Source organism: Cynocephalus volans, chromosome 2 (genome assembly GCF_027409185.1).
Source record: "Cynocephalus volans isolate mCynVol1 chromosome 2, mCynVol1.pri, whole genome shotgun sequence".
NCBI classification, from domain to species: Eukaryota; Metazoa; Chordata; class Mammalia; order Dermoptera; family Cynocephalidae; genus Cynocephalus; species Cynocephalus volans.
In genome coordinates, this window is record NC_084461.1 from 107,624,435 (window position 1) to 107,640,328 (window position 15,894).

The following is a 15,894-nucleotide window of genomic DNA, read 5'->3' on the forward strand; positions in this document are numbered from 1 at the left end:
TAAACAGCAAAATTTCTTTGTTTTAATCCGTAAGATTGAAAAGCTTTTACAGATTTAGGTTCTCAGGCTTTTCATACTTTACTTCTGGAAAATGATTTGAGAAATGAAAAAGTTCTTTGATCTACTTTACAAAAGCACCAAGCACGAATATTTTAGAACAAGTGCCACCCCCTTTAAGAAGTCATTCTTCTGAAGAAGTTGTAGTTCTTCCTTTATAGGAGCTCGTTTTGTTTCACCTCATTAAGCACAGTTCTGAGAGCACTGCTGTCATTAAAGACAAACAAACTTGGTACAAATGGACAGAAGTTACTCGGATAATCTGACTTGGCTGACAGGAAGCAGAGTCTAAGATAAGGTATCAAATAAAAAGATCACCTGAGAAAAGGGGCTTTGAAGTCATACCAAGGCTTAAGAACACCTCTCCCCCTCTGTTAAACTCCTTAAATAGAACATCATAAATTCTGCCAGTTACATGCAGAATTTATCGAGTGCTTTCTGGAGGACCCAAGAGTAGATACTGTGGGAGTTCAGGGCATTACTGAATGCCCTTTGGAAATGGTTAAGCAAAGTAATTGGAAAGAAAGATTTCTAAAAGGTGAGAGCAGTCTGTTTTCTAAAATGGGGCCAGCAGAAGAAATTATTTTAGAAGCTAAGTGGACTTGGAATGAAATAACCTTAATTCCTCTTTCATTTCTCATTCAGTCCTTTTAATGAAGCCCAAAAACAAAGTGTTGGTGTGGTGATAACTTGACTTCAAACACATAACCTCACTGACATTCCTTTTTAACATACAGTGAGTGACCCCAGGTCCAGAATCTTTGCAGGCAAAAATCTCCTACTAGAATTTAATAACATTTTTTGTTTTCTTGGTATTTATATTTATGGAAAGTGACATGGTTTCAAATTTATGGGAGCAATATAATATTTTCTTCTGCCTTTCTAGTAGCATTTTATTTATTTTAAATGTTGTTTCCTTGAATAAGCTGACCTAACAGGCATCTAACACAACACTCTACCCAACAACAACAGAATATACATTCTTGTCAAGTGTACATGAAACATTCTCCAGGGTAGACCATGTCAGGCTATAAAACAGGTCTCAATAAATTTAAAAGGATTATAATACAAAATTTATGCCTTAAACCATAATAAAATGCAATTAGAAATCAATAGCAGAGGAGAATTTGGGATAGTCACAAGGAGGTGGGATTAATGCACTCTAAAATAATCAGTGTCAAAGAAAAAAATCACAATGAAAATTAGAAAATATCTGGAGATGAATGAAATTGAAAATACAGTATACCAGCACTTACAGGATGCAGCTAAAACAATGCTTACGGGGAGATGCACAGCTGTAAATGCCTGTGTGAAAAGGAAGAGAGGGGGAGTAGGGGAGAGGAGTATCTCAAATCAGCAGCCTAATCTTCAACCTTAGGAAACTAGAAAAAGAGCAAACTAAATCCAAAGCAAGCAGAAGTAAGGAAATAAAAATTAGAGTGGAAATAAGTGAGATAGAGAAAGGAAAAATGAGAGAAAATCGGCAAAACCAAATTTGGCTATGAAAAGATCAAAAAAATGATAAACCTTTAATTTAGTTAGACTGACTAGAGAGAAGACTGAAATTACTAAAATCAGAAAATTTGCCTCACATTTCTGTGTTCTGTGTAAATACTAGTTTATATAGTTTCCATTCCTTTCTTCATTCAGAGGGAATAAAGCACATTGTATTAGTGTTTGTTTTTGTTTTTGTTTTCATTAAATCCTGGTAGGAAACACTTGGCATTCTCAAATCGTGAAATTTAAGGAAAGTCTTCAGTAAAGGGAATATACACAAAAGGACAGGTGGGGTAGAGGGAATCCATGAAGGAAAGTATCCTGAGGTCAGTAACAACCAGGGCACAGTTAACCCCGAAAGTCTGAAGGGGCTGGGAAAGGAATGGTTATAAGACCCTGGGACAGAGAGGACAGGATAGAAAGGACTGGCTGATTTTTGCCCTTTCACTGGTGGAGGGGTTCAGCTGGCCAGTGGCAACCCATGGGGTGGGAGCCTCAAACTCACTTCCCTTTCCTGATCTGCCACTGCTCCCCATCAGCCAACCCAGCCCGAAGCCAAGGGGCCAGGCAGTCCCTACAGGCCAGCCTCCCAGGGCAGCAAGGAAGGCAGAAAAGAGAGGCAGTAGGTCTGAATGGGGCATCTGGAAGCTATTCAGCACACACCTGATCATGCACATACCTCAAACAGAGAATAGAATCTGCATGGAATAGTTGGGAGTTGACATCTTGAAATTTCTTAACCAAAAAGGAGAAGAGGAAGAATGAGCAGATTACCTGCTCTGTCTTGCTTTTTTGAATAGACTTTTCCTTTGAAAAGTTAAATGTTAAGATTCTAAAACAAGAAAGAGAAAATAATCCTATTATACTATCTCAAATGCTACCCTCATTGAAGCCTTCCCTGGCTCCTTGCCCACGGTAGCTCTTTCTCCTAAAATCCCACACTGTGCAAACTAGGAAGGCAGCTGAATGTCTCATTTGTCTTAAAGAATTATTGTGAGAATCTGAGAGGATTCTTATAGTAGAAGGTAGCAAGTATCGTGTGCTTAGTAAGATTACATGCTTTATCTCATCTAGTCTTCTTTATGTGGTAGTTACTATTATTACTGCTATTCCCAGATGAGAAAAATTAAGTACCAGAGAGGTTAAAGTAACTTGTCCAAGATCTTGTAACTAAGCAGTGGATTAGAATTTAAATCCATTCCAAAGTCTGGGTCTTACTCATTAGGTCATATATATCATGCTACTTTATAAAGGGTAGGGAAAACCCTCTACAAATAGGTATGGACTATATTATAACTGTTACATCTATTGATCACCTTTTGAGAGTAAAAACTGAAGAAATGTTTAAATGTGGGAGAGAAGTTTAAATCTAAAAAAATTTTGAGAATATCTGATTTTATAAAACCCTCACAAAAGACTGCAGGAAAATCCTACTCTCTCTTTTTTCCTGCCTGTTTCTACTTTACTGCCCCTCTTGATCCTAACTGGGAATCATTTTTGGTTTCCTAAAAAATGTAAAAATTATAGATGTTTTACCTTCTCTATCAACAGTTTTATCACTGATATAGGATACATGATACCTTTCATCATAATATTTTTCCTTTTTTAAATTTTTTACTGATTTTTTAATGTTTTACTGATTAAGATATTCACCTGGTCACTTAATGAAATTTTTTATTGCAAATATGAATTTTTAAAATTTTTCATTAACAAATATTATTTTGTTTGGCAGTTGGAAAACAGTTGCTCTGTCTTGTAAACTTTAATTGAAGAATAACTGATTAACTGACAGTATCACATGTTGGCTTGGATATGGAACAAGTAGAATGCTCATATGTTGCTAGTGGTAGTGAAGTCATCAACTACTTTGGAAACCAGTTTGACAGCTTTTTATAAAGTCAAATAAATATAAAATCCAGAAATTCCAGTCTTAGGTATTTACCCAGGAGAAACAAAAGCATGTATTCACAGAGAATATTCATAGCAACTTTGTTCATATTATCCCCCAAGTGGAAATAACCTAAATGTCTATCAATAAGTTATTGGTTATTGGATAAACAAATTGTAGTGTGTACAATGGAATGCTTCTAAGCAGTAAAAAAAGAATGCCCTACTGATACAAGCAGCATCGTGGATGAATCTCGGAGTCATTCCACCAAGTGAAAGAAGCCACACACAGAAGAGTACATACACTAATCTGTTGTGATGGAAATCTTACCAGTGGTTGCCTTGGGCAAAGGCGAGGGGGATGAGAGCTGGGGGTACTAGACAACTTTTAGGGATGATGACCTGTATCTTCATTGGGGTTGTAGTTATAAGAGTATATATATATATATATATACTCATATATATATATACTTATATATATACTTATATATATATACTCTTATATATATATATATTTGTCAAAATTCATCAAACTGTACATTTTTAAAAGGTGCATTTTATAGTATGCAAATTATACCTCAATAAAGTGATTTTTAAGTAACTGATTAAAATTCTGTATATGTATTTAAGTAATAATTCTGTAATTTATTTAGAGCCAGAGTCACAGATCAAGAATGTAATAGGTGATTTGTTTTGTTTTTTGTTGAAGCATAATTGATTGTGCATATCTGTGGGGTATAGCATTGAATATCAATACCTGTGTGCAATATGTGATACTTGTATTAGGATAATTAGTATATTCAACATTACACAATGTAATCATTCTTTGTGGCCCTTTACCAATTTCTCGCTAACCCCTCCTCCCCTGTCCCACCTCTGGTGGCCTCAGTTCTGTTCTCTCCTTTTGAAAATTCAACAAATTATTGTGATTATTGTGTCTTTCTTTTTTTTTTATTCGTTTATTTTTTTAGCTCCCACTTGTGAGTGAGGATATGCAGTATTTCACTTAACATAATTTTCTCTAAGTTCATCCATGTTGCTGCAAATAGCAGAATTTCATTCTTGTTTATTGTATATATCCTATTGTATATAAACACAACATTCCTTATCCAGTCACCCATTGATGGACATTTAGGTTGGTTCCAATTCTTGGCCATTGTAAATAGAGCTGCAATATACATGCGAGTGCAGGTATCCCTTTGACATGATGATTTCCATTCTTTTGGGTAAACACTCAGCAGCAGAATTGCTGGATTGTATGGCAGTTCTATCTGTAGTTGTTTGAGGAACCTCCATGCTGTTTTCCATAGTGGCTGCACTAATTTACAGTCCCAATAGGTGATATATTTAAATTGTAAATAAATTAAGACAGATGTAAAAGTGAAAATTTATATGGTTTCTTTCCTTGATAAATTACCATCTTTGAGATATTTTTCAAACCTGAATTAACTTGAATTCCTTTCTCTGTTTCTTTTTTTTAAATCTAGAATGGTCAGTTGGAGTGTGTACGCTGGATGGTGAGTGAAACAGAAGCCATTGCAGAATTGAGTTGTTCTAAGGATTTTCCAAGCCTTATTCATTATGCAGGTTGTTACGGCCAGGTATGAAGGAGTTTTCAAGTATCTTCCTTTTGTGTTATATATAATCTACCTCTTTTATTATTAGTTCATCAAAATCCAAAAATAGGAAATCATCAAAAATGTATCCAAAGATTTGTAAACAATGATACTCATTATAGCCTTTTTTTTAATGAAGAAAAGTTTTAAACAACCTAAATATCCCAAGATAGGATATTGGATAAATAATGGAGCTGCATCCATATGATGGAATTTTATGGGAAAATGATCATTACATAGTATTAAACTAAATTGTATGATACAAAACTATTCTTGTAATTTAGTACCAACTTTGAATTTTGGAGAGAGAGAAAGGTAAATAGAAGACTAGCAAAAACTATGGCACAACATGTTTATAATAGTGTAATTCCACTGAGGGTGGAATTACAAGTGGCTTTTCTCTCTTTTTTTAATTTTTCGGTATTTTTCAAATTTTCTACAATAAACACATTTAACATTTATTGAAGGAAAAAATGGTATGTTTTCTTGAACCCAAAGTTAAGAAGAAAGTCTTTATAAGGCATTAATCAAGAAAGTCTCATTCAGTTAAAGATGAGCAAGCATGCTAACTAGATGACTCGGTTACGACCAATTTCTACAACAGGAAATGTCACTTAGTAACTGATGTACAAAAATCACAATCAAGTGTATGGAGTAAAAAAAATAATAAATCACTACCTTACTTTGAGAGGGATGAGTGTAAATTATCCTTAAAAAAGTTGGAACTACAAAATGCCAATCTCAGTCTTAGAAAGTAATAGTCAGCACTGTATTAAAATAGATTTAAATGTATTTGTTTGTAGCAAAGAAAATTACTTCTCATGCATATAACCGTATCCCCTTAGGCTTCATACACTTTCCCAGTGGAAGTAAACTGTGGGATTGTGAACAAGAGATTATGCTTTTCTAGGCAGGACAATCTCAAGTTCAAAGAATAGACTTAAGAATATTACCACAGTCTTTCTTTAGTGGAAATCATGCTAGCTGACAGTTATTTTGTGCTACAGTAGCTTCAATTATATATATATAAAACGTTTTCTCTTTGTGCCAGGCACCATGCCATCAGATTTTGTGTACATTATCTGATTCATTCCTCAAAACAACTTTATGAGATGTTTTTATCCCCATTCTGTACATGAGGAGACCGAAGAAAGAAAGCTAAATGACTTGCACGGGGTCTGAGGGCTAGTAAGAGCAAAGACTAGATTTCAGCTCAGGTCCTCTGACTGCAGGCCATGTTCTGTGTTGCCCCCAACTGGACAGATTGTTGACAGTGGCATCGATACAGCTAAAGAAGACTTTATTTTTTACAATTTTATCTACATTGTGATAAAATACATTTTAATAATTGTAATATTCAGAGTACCTCACGCAGCTTATTGAAGAAGTGAGCAACTATACTGAAATTATGAAATGAAGAAAGACACAAAAAGAACATTTTTGTAATAACCACTGTCTTTGAAATACTATATTTACTCCATTTTCTTTGTATGTTGGACTTACTACTCTTCATCCACACTGTCCTAAAAACTACTAATAGTAATTTATTAGTAATTTATTAATAGCATTTGCTAAGGATGCCCTTTTTTGCTTGTACTGGAAAAGAGGAGAATAAGATTTTCAAATGACCAGAAGAATTTAGGAGAATAAGATTTTCAAATGACCAGAAGAATTTAGGAGAATAAGATTTTCAAATGACCAGAAGAATCTGGTCAATGCTGATCCTCATAAGTCATTTTCAGTATAACACAGAATTTTATTAAATTCTGTGAATAAACGTTTCATGTCCCCGATTTCATTTGCTTATACGAAGGCTAATGAGGAATTGTAGATATCAGAATAGGAAAGGCTGCCTGCACTTTTGGTAGAGCTTGCCAATGAAAAGGAGGAAAAGATTGCATGTTCTGAGACTCTAAGTAAATAACTGGGCATTCGGTGTTCTTTGTCTTGGGAAATGTTGCTTATATACCAGTTTCTTTATTCAACTCTCACAGCAGGTTTCTCATAATTTTGAAGCTGTTGGGACAGAACAAAAGAAGGTGCCCTTTCTGGGACTGGTCGGGTGATAGTGTAGCTTACTTGGCTGGACTAGAGGAAAATATGGAAGTTAGTGACCTATTGGAAAAGCTGTGTCAGACATTTGCTTCATGCTAGTATCAGTCTTCAGGTTGTTATTTCTAGCTGATAAGCATTTTTTATGAGCTCAAATACAGCTTTGAGGGGGTATTCCAGCAGCACCCTTAGGAGAGATTTCTTACCCAAGTGGAAAATGTGGAAGCCCATTAGAACTAGGAATTTTGTCCAGCCATCCTACGTCCGCCACAGCCACTTATGTAACAGATAACCTGCAGAGATGCTGAACTTGGAACTATTCCAAGGCTAATATTTTCACAAGGAAGACTGTTATTGAACAGCTTTCTAATGGATTCAGCACATGCAAGTTTTTCTACATCAAGCCAGCACTTGACTGTGTTCTGGTTTTGTTTCTTCAGTAAATACCTCTGGTAAAGTATAGTACGGAGGAAAATTTCTTTCTTGGTTTATTTTAGTTGCCCTGTGCCCCTCATATAGATTCTTAAAGAATGGGCTCCATTTGACTCCCAATTGTGTCCTTTTCCTTGTAAAAATTATCTTTAAAACACCAGTACCACAGGGTAGCCTGCAGTTTTTAGTAGTTTCCTGGAGTGATAGATCTTGGGGTGGTAGGAATTGATTTTCCTCATCGTGACACATGACGTCTCAGAGTGTACAATTATTGTATTGCCTGATTGTATCTAGCAGAACTAGCCACTGGAACGTGAAGGTGAAAGCCTCAGGAGACACGAGGAACAGGCAGGGGGTGTCCTCAGACAGGCTTGCTTTGCTGTCCTGGGAGAAGTTGCTGGCAAAACAATTGAGACAAAATCATCTCAATCAAAAGCTACCACCTGTGTAACTCGCACTGTTTTATTCAGACATGAAGGTTCAGATTGTCTCTTCCAGACTCTCCCAGCAAAGCTTCCCTCCCTCAGTGCTTGGGGGCTTCTGCTTGTTCTGCATCGGTCGTTGGTGCAGTGGGCTCTGTGTTACTTTCATCATCAAACCTATGATTCCTTTTGTTTCTGAATTGTTCACATTACTTTTGCTCAAGAGATTCTTCTACAAAAACAACCTGCATCATAGCATTGAGCATTTACTAAGATCACCTTTGCCTACACTGTGTTTATTCTCCATTTGAAATGTTTGCCCCAATACAGATTTTTTAAAAGGATACTTTTTTTTTTTTTTTTTTGTCTTTTTCATGACCGGTAATGGGATCGCAACCCTTGGCTTGGTGACATCCTCACCGTGCTCAGCCAGTGAGCGCACCGGGTATCCCTATATAGGATCCGAACCCGCAGCGGGAGCGCCGCTGCGCTCCCAGCTCTGCACTCTCCTGAGTGAGCCACGGGGTCGGCCCAAAAAAGGATACTTTTTGAAAAAAGAAAAAGCTCAGCAATTTGTACAGATGGTCATGAGCAGTGATAGGCATGCAGGGGAGGGGGACGCTTCCTCAGGCTGTGTTGTTGTTTTTCCACAATCTACTTTAAAGAGGAGAAATATTCCCTTGTCTTTATTGTTTCACTGTCATGGGGCAGAAATAAGCAAACAATGCTGAAAGTGCTGCCAATGCAGATGAAAGCAAAATAGAAAAAACCTTTGATTAGCATCCATCTGTTCTCCAAGAACTGGTCTTTAGAAAACATAACTGACACAGAGCTCCAGAAACCTGAAGACTGACAAGCAATTAACCGTGATGTCTTTGACCCATGGGCACAAGGGGAGCATGTCCTTCACAGAGTCAGGGGTCATGGGGAATGAGCAATTGTGGATATCCACACTCGGAAGACAGAAAACAGAGTCAGGAAGAAGACTGGTTCCTAAATCAAGCTATTTGGGTTTTAATCCTAGCTCTACCACTCAACTAGCTCAATGGCCTTGGATATGTTCATTTTAAAAAAGAGAGAGAAAAAAAGAAAAGGTCTCACTGGAGCTCAGTTTCATCATCTGTAAAATGGTGGTAATAGAACCATTCCTCAGCATTGTTCTGAAGGATAAGTGAGAAAAACCACATCACCCAGCACATAGTAGATACTAGACAAATGTTGGCTGTTATGACTATTGGATCTCTTCCAATTTATTGTTTCTGTTGCTATTTACTTATTTAACCATTAGTACAATGGAAGAGATGCTTACCAAAGAATTATTTAAGCCTTAATCTGTTTAATTAATTCTTAGATGCACTTTTCTTTTTTCACATTTTACCATCTCTGGATTCTACATTTATTCTTACAATAAATGACATTGTGAAATTATTGATGAGCATGTTTTTTACATTTTAACATCTCAAAAACTGGAATGAATCGTAATTGATGGCATATTAGATTTGATGATCTATGATTACAAAGCTGACTCCTTTAGAGCTTATGGTTGTATCACAAACTATAGAGATTTTATTGATATCAGCAATAAACCTGTGACATACTTTTCAATTATATTTTTATTAGACTTTGTCCAGCAAATCTCATAAATTCCATGAATTAATTGCCTCTCTAAACAATTTGCACTGCCTTTAGGAACACATAAAATACATTAAAACAGGTTACAAAAAAACCAGAAAATCCCCAGAAGAGAAAACTAGTACATGAAGGAAGTTTTCTGTCAGTAGATGGAAGTTGAACGCACAGATGGATAAATGTAAGTTGGAAAGGTATTCTGTGAAACAAAAAAATAATACAGGGCCTCTCCATCCTGCACTGGATTTTCTCTGAAAACTGTACTTCTGGGGAAATGAAGATCTGAAGTTCTTCCTTTACATTCTTCCATTAACATCTCCTCCCTGTAGACATACACATAAACAGAGAGCACAGTAAAGGGCTAAGAAAAGTGGAGGTGGACACCTCTGCATATACACATGCTCCTCAACTTAGGATGGGGTCACTTCCCAATAAACCTCTGGTAAGTTGAAAATATCATAAGTCAAAAATGCATTTGATACACCTACCAAACCTCATAGCATAGGCTAGCCTACCTTAAACATGCTCAGAACACTTGCATTCACCTATATTTGGACAACATCTGACACAAAACCTACTTATAATAAAATGTTGAATATCTTATGTGCCACCTATAAGGAAAAGATCAAAATTCAAAATTTGAAGTATGTATGTCAAAACTGCAATGGTTTTGTGCCATCGTAAAGTGGAAAAATTGTTAAGTGGAACCATCATAAGTCGGGGCCATCTATATATCAGTACATATACACATTAATAAGGGCCTTCTTAGTTGGAGGAAATAGCCATATTCTGTCCTCTTTTTGAGATATTTGTCAGATAAGTCACTGTTTGAATTATAGGGTAGGGCATGTTCTCCAGAATCAGAGAGGAATTTCTCTGAGATTGGATGCCTCATGCTTTTACTAAAACCAAGGATTCTAGCCATCTACACATCTATCTCAGAAATCCTAAATATTGGCTGTTAGAAGATCAGGTGTATAGTCAGGCAATCCCTTTGGGTAGTACTTCTCTGTCTGGTGTGGTATGAAATTTTTGTTTCCACCTAAAACCTCAGTGGACAGGCTGGTTGCATATCTTCTTATTATTGTCTTACATACAGAACACAAAATTGAATTTGAGATGCTGGACAAAGACCTGTTGATGTAGTTCTTGCACATTGAATTGGGTAAACTCTTTAATTGTAAGGAAGAAGAGTTATCCATGCCATCATAAAAAAAAAAAAAAAAGGTAGCTCTTGCCTCACACAGTCCTGTGTGTCTTGTTCTCCCAGATTACCAACCCGCTGCAAAGTCTGGGGCCCTCGCTTCTCCTCCAGATTTCTACAACAGGAAAATTCCTCGTCATAAAATGCAGTATTCCATTGCCCACTAGTACAACCCTGTCACTAAAAGTCAAAACACTGTGATTTTAGTAAAGGGCGTTCTCTGTGCATGTGGAATAGATATATCCATTATAATACTTAACTGGGTCTGGAAAATATGAAATATACCTGACAGGAAGGTATGTATAAAACATTTCTAAATATCTTGAACTCCTCTGAGCTTTCCTTGATGAAGAAAGAAGCTGCTAGAATATCAGAGAATGTACAGTTGTCTTCTCCCTCAGTTTTCAGATTTATAAAATAAAATTGGGTGATTTCCTAAAACCTCTCCTACTCTGCAATTTTAAGAGTCCATGATTTAATATCATGGAGCAAATCAGGTTACCACAAGTTGAAAATGACCCCTTGAAGAGGATTTCTTCCACACGTGTTCGGGCCGTCTTTTTCACTGGTAGAGGCACAGCAACATGCCTTCTTGCAGTTTCCATGTGTGTTAGCCATTGACTTCAAAACAATTTGTTATGTTTTTTATTCTGAGGTACTTCCTCTCATCCAGATTTGTAAGGAGTTAAGATCACATGATACAATCATCTATCTAAAGTAATCCAGTATTTTTCCTCTACCTAATTGGGAAAAATAAAGGAAGTGATTTTACCTCATGCATGTGAAAATGGCACCTGCTCTTATCCATATATCAGCTCCAACTTTCCCCAGGTTTGCCTCTGAAGAAGAGAGTTGAGCATATCAGCATATCCTTATCCTGCTTCTAACTCCCAGCCCTAGCCTCCAGGCTGTGCTCCACCTCATTCTCTAGGGACCCTTGGGGGTTTCCCTTTCTAAGGATCTGTGTTTGCAGCTAACACTCACCCTGCTTTCCCAGGGGCATTCTTGGTAGGTTGTATGCATTGATTACGTTTTTCTCTTCTTGCTCTTTAAGGGTCTTTCATCTCGCTTGCTCATTTGGAAAAAGTTGGTACAAACATTTAGTCTGTCCCTGATGTCTCAAATACCTTCATAAACAGTGCCCTGTTCCCCAGAATGAGGAGTAAAACATTAAAAGAGTTGGCTGTTTTTATCCAACATTCCTTTAGCGGATTAGTTGGCATGTTCAAAAGATGAAGGCAAATTTAATCCAGAAGAGTATAAAAGTTCATGACCAGTTCGAGCAAATAACTGGAAAAAAAAATCCTTTAAAAGGCTAAGAAGAAAGAGGTTCAAGGCTATTTCAAACACATGATCATCTTTTTAAATGTCAAATTCCACCCGCTAAACTTCATGCTGTTGTTTTTACCACTCTCATATTTTTTTTTAACTTTATATTTAATTTTTTTATTTTGACACAGTGAAATCCCATCCCCCTGCTTTCTCTAAAGGCCAAGCGTAACACGAAAATACCACAAAACATGCAGTGGGTAAAATACAAACAGATTATGACAAAATATACTGACTGCTCTATGTCTTTGCTTTTGAAAGGTTTGTGTTCAGAGCTTTTGGTTCCCTCCCTTTAACATGGAAGAAGAGAAAACTTCACCTTTAAAACACCACGAACATCTGGTCACAAAATTCAGTGAGGCTTTGTTTCAGCAAAGTTATCTTATATTTGGAAACTTAAGGTGTTTCCTCTTTTTGTAAGCCTGTTGATTGCAGGAGGTATGTTTGAAGACTTCTAAACTTAAAAGAAGAAGCTAGTTATCTCAGTAGTCCAAGGTTTTATGATAATATTCTTAAAGCTTACAAGCACTATTAACACAGTAGCAAAAACATTGCCTTGGGAGACTTGGAATCAAAAGACCTGGATTCTTGTTCCAATTTTGGATCTGTCTAGCTGTGTGACTTTGACGAGGTACTCAAACTTTCTGCAAATCCCATCTGTACAATAAGTAAGTAAAACAAGAGCATGTCCGAGGTAACTTTCTGCTTTTAGAATTCTCCGTGTGGTCCTCTTTCATTATTTTCAGTCAGAGATTCATGGATTTTCAGTTCATACTGAGTGGGAATTTTTCTTGCTATGGTAAACTTGATTTTATCTAAGCTTCACAAGTTACAGTATTGTTTCCTCTATCTTTATATTTTACTTCTCTCCATGATGTTCCATTAATTCCAACTGCCTTTGTGTTTATAGGAAAAAATTCTTCTGTGGCTTCTTCAGTTTATGCAAGAGCAGGGCATTTCGTTGGATGAAGTGGACCAGGGTGGCAACAGCGCCGTTCATGTGGCCTCTCAGCATGGCTACCTCGGGTGCATACAGGTACATAGGCCCTGCTGCTTAGCAGAGAGAAATGAGTGTATCAAGTAATAAAACAAAAAATGGAAATTTTGTTCACTGAGAGAATGGCTGGATTAAATCAGCTTTTGTATTACAGTGGACAATAGGAATTATATTAATATATTTGTATTTCTAGAAATCCACACAAGTGTCACAGGGTGTTAAAGAGACTTATCCTGCTCTCTCAACATTACTCTAAAGCCCCAATGCCAGGGACAATAGACACGAATTCCACCCATGTTCTCAAGACATTAGGGAAACCACTACCCGACTGACATCTCTCAGTCTCTCAAGTGGCAGACTTTTCTTGCCCTCCTAGCACATCTCTCCTTTCCAAGTATGTAAAAAACAGGACAGTTTCCAGGGGTGGGTTAGGCGAATTCTTCATAGTAGGGAGTAGTAAGCTAGAAAGACAGGGCTGTGGTCTCCTCCTCTATCCGTAGTAGGACTGAGCTTCTCAAAAGCGTTCAAAAGGCCTAGAATTGGTTGGGGACAGGGTAGGGCTGGGAGGGCAGGGGCTTAGATACTGATCCTCTCCGCCCTTGTGCAAGCTAGGCAGGGCCTTCATGGCCAACCATTCCATCCATCAGCTTCAAGTAGCCTCGCCCTTTTAGCCTGACATGCCTTCCAAATATTATCACGTCCTGTGTGTGCAATGAAGTCAAAAGGTTGGGGAGCAGAACCACAGGAGAGAAGAGGGAGGCTTGTCCTCCTGCCCCAAGGCACATGAGGGGTGCTCCAATAGGGCTGTTTTAGAGTGTGGGGTTCCTGCAGGAAGAAGAGGTGGCATCTCATCCCTCAGGTGAATGCAGAGCTGCATGAAGCTGAGCCAAGTCCAGGGCCACCATCAGAACAGCACATGGTGGGAGAGCCCAATGGGGATCCCCAGAAGTTTGGGGTGTGTATGAATGTAAAAAGCAGGTAAACCTTTTCACCTAGAAAATGTTGAAGGCTGTTATTAACAGAGCAGAGAGGCCAGCCAGAGGAGGAGGGGCTGGCAGTGTGAGGAATGAAAAGGCTTTGAATTGGAAACAAAGTCATCGTTTTTATTTGGCCTGGAATTTTATTTACGAACATAAGTCATAATTACCAGAATCAAACCTATCAGATCATGCTTCATTGAAAATGACCCAACATCTATAGATTTGTTCCCATATCTACCTGAGATGTAGGAAGAGGAAAGTGACAACATAGGGTCGAAGGCCATGATTAGAAAAAGTACTCTTACCTCAAGTTCATGTAGTTCAACGTGTGTTATATGTATACAACATATAATGCATTTCCCACCCGTAAGAAAGTAACACTCTTTTTTGGCTTATGTATGTGTTGTTTCCTATATCGCAGACTCGGCTCATTTCTTCAACAGGTACTGACTAAGGTCCTGCTATGCACAAGGTCGTCTGTATCCGAAATAAAACTGGGCAGTGAGGACCAGTTGCTCAGGAAGGTAGAGAGGACTCAGGAAATGACAGGAGAATATGTGAGAAAATTGTAAATATATCAATAAAAACAAAAAGCAGAGGTAATAGCAGAAAGCTCTCTCGAGTGTCTACTCACATGAAACAGCTCTTTGGAGAGCTGACTTGATAGGAAATATTCCAAGAATCGGAAAGTTTTTCCATTATTTTTGGCAAAGCATGCATCTTCTAAATGAAGGTACCAAGTTTTAAATGGAGTGATAAGAAATTGGAGAGTACAGACGAGAGAAATTTAAATTCTTACCAGGATCTGTGGTAAGATTAGAGGAGTAAGATTATATTTTTTATGGAGGAAAGATAATTAAACAAACACTGAAAACTATATTTTCCATTTATCAAAATACTCAAATATTTAGTAGTCTTTAAATAAGCTTTTTATCAGCTGATAAATGACCAAAAGCCAGAGAAAGCAAGCTGGTATCACTAATTCTATTTGAGATTTTAGTTATTTTTCTTTTTAATATGTGGAGAGGCATTCTGTCCTTTTAGACCATTCGTCACTTCACTTAACACAAATGATATTTTTGGCACTAGATACCACGGATGTGGAAACTTGGATAATCTTGGAAAAGGGTCTCTCCACTGGGTCTGAGATTAAAAAAAAAAAAGATATAAAGAGACTCAGAGTGAGCAAGGGAACTTATGAGGTGAGGAGGGAACTGAGCAAGGAAAGCAGAGGAGAGAAAACTGTGGAGGTCAGAGTCTGGGGAGAGTAATAACAGCTTGTGTTTATATCGAGTCTGTTCGAGAGCTCTGAGAGCTCAATGCCGACACGGTCTGTGACACTCCTGTGCAATGGCTTTAAGGTGAATTGACCTTTCATGGTGAGTGATCATAAACCGAAAGGAAAACGAATGTCCTTAATGACCTCTAAGTAGTCTGAATTTAAATACTGGAAGTATTGTTTGTGGAAAAAAAATATTACCTGCATCCAAAAATAAATCTGGAGATTTGTAATCTCATTACAATATTGTCAAAGAATATGTCAAATTGTGGTGGTTGAGTAACATGGACATAAGAGCTTTTTGTGAAATCTGATATCACAGTATAACTATAAAAGGTTTTTTTTTTAATTATTGACTTCATGCTCCATCATGCTCTCTCTCCTCTACTAATGATACCTTTGCCAGCTTCCATAACGTTAGCTTGCTTATGACTATTAAAACTTTCTCCAAACCTCAATCTTGTTTCTGATTCAAAGCTTTGTCCCCACCCCCAACCTCAGCTCAGATTAGGG

At 37.4% G+C, this 15,894-nt stretch overlaps 1 protein-coding gene across 1 annotated transcript in view; it reads left to right on the forward strand.

The window, feature by feature from the left end:
- The window catches only part of SNCAIP (synuclein alpha interacting protein), a 78,439-nt gene that overhangs the window by 37,452 nt on the left and 25,093 nt on the right, over window positions 1-15,894 (forward strand). Inside the window, exons 7-8 of the mRNA XM_063087881.1 lie at window positions 4,929-5,042; window positions 13,036-13,161. Of these exons, the coding sequence (XP_062943951.1) occupies window positions 4,929-5,042; window positions 13,036-13,161 (240 nt within the window). The remainder of the gene's footprint in view (window positions 1-4,928; window positions 5,043-13,035; window positions 13,162-15,894) is intronic.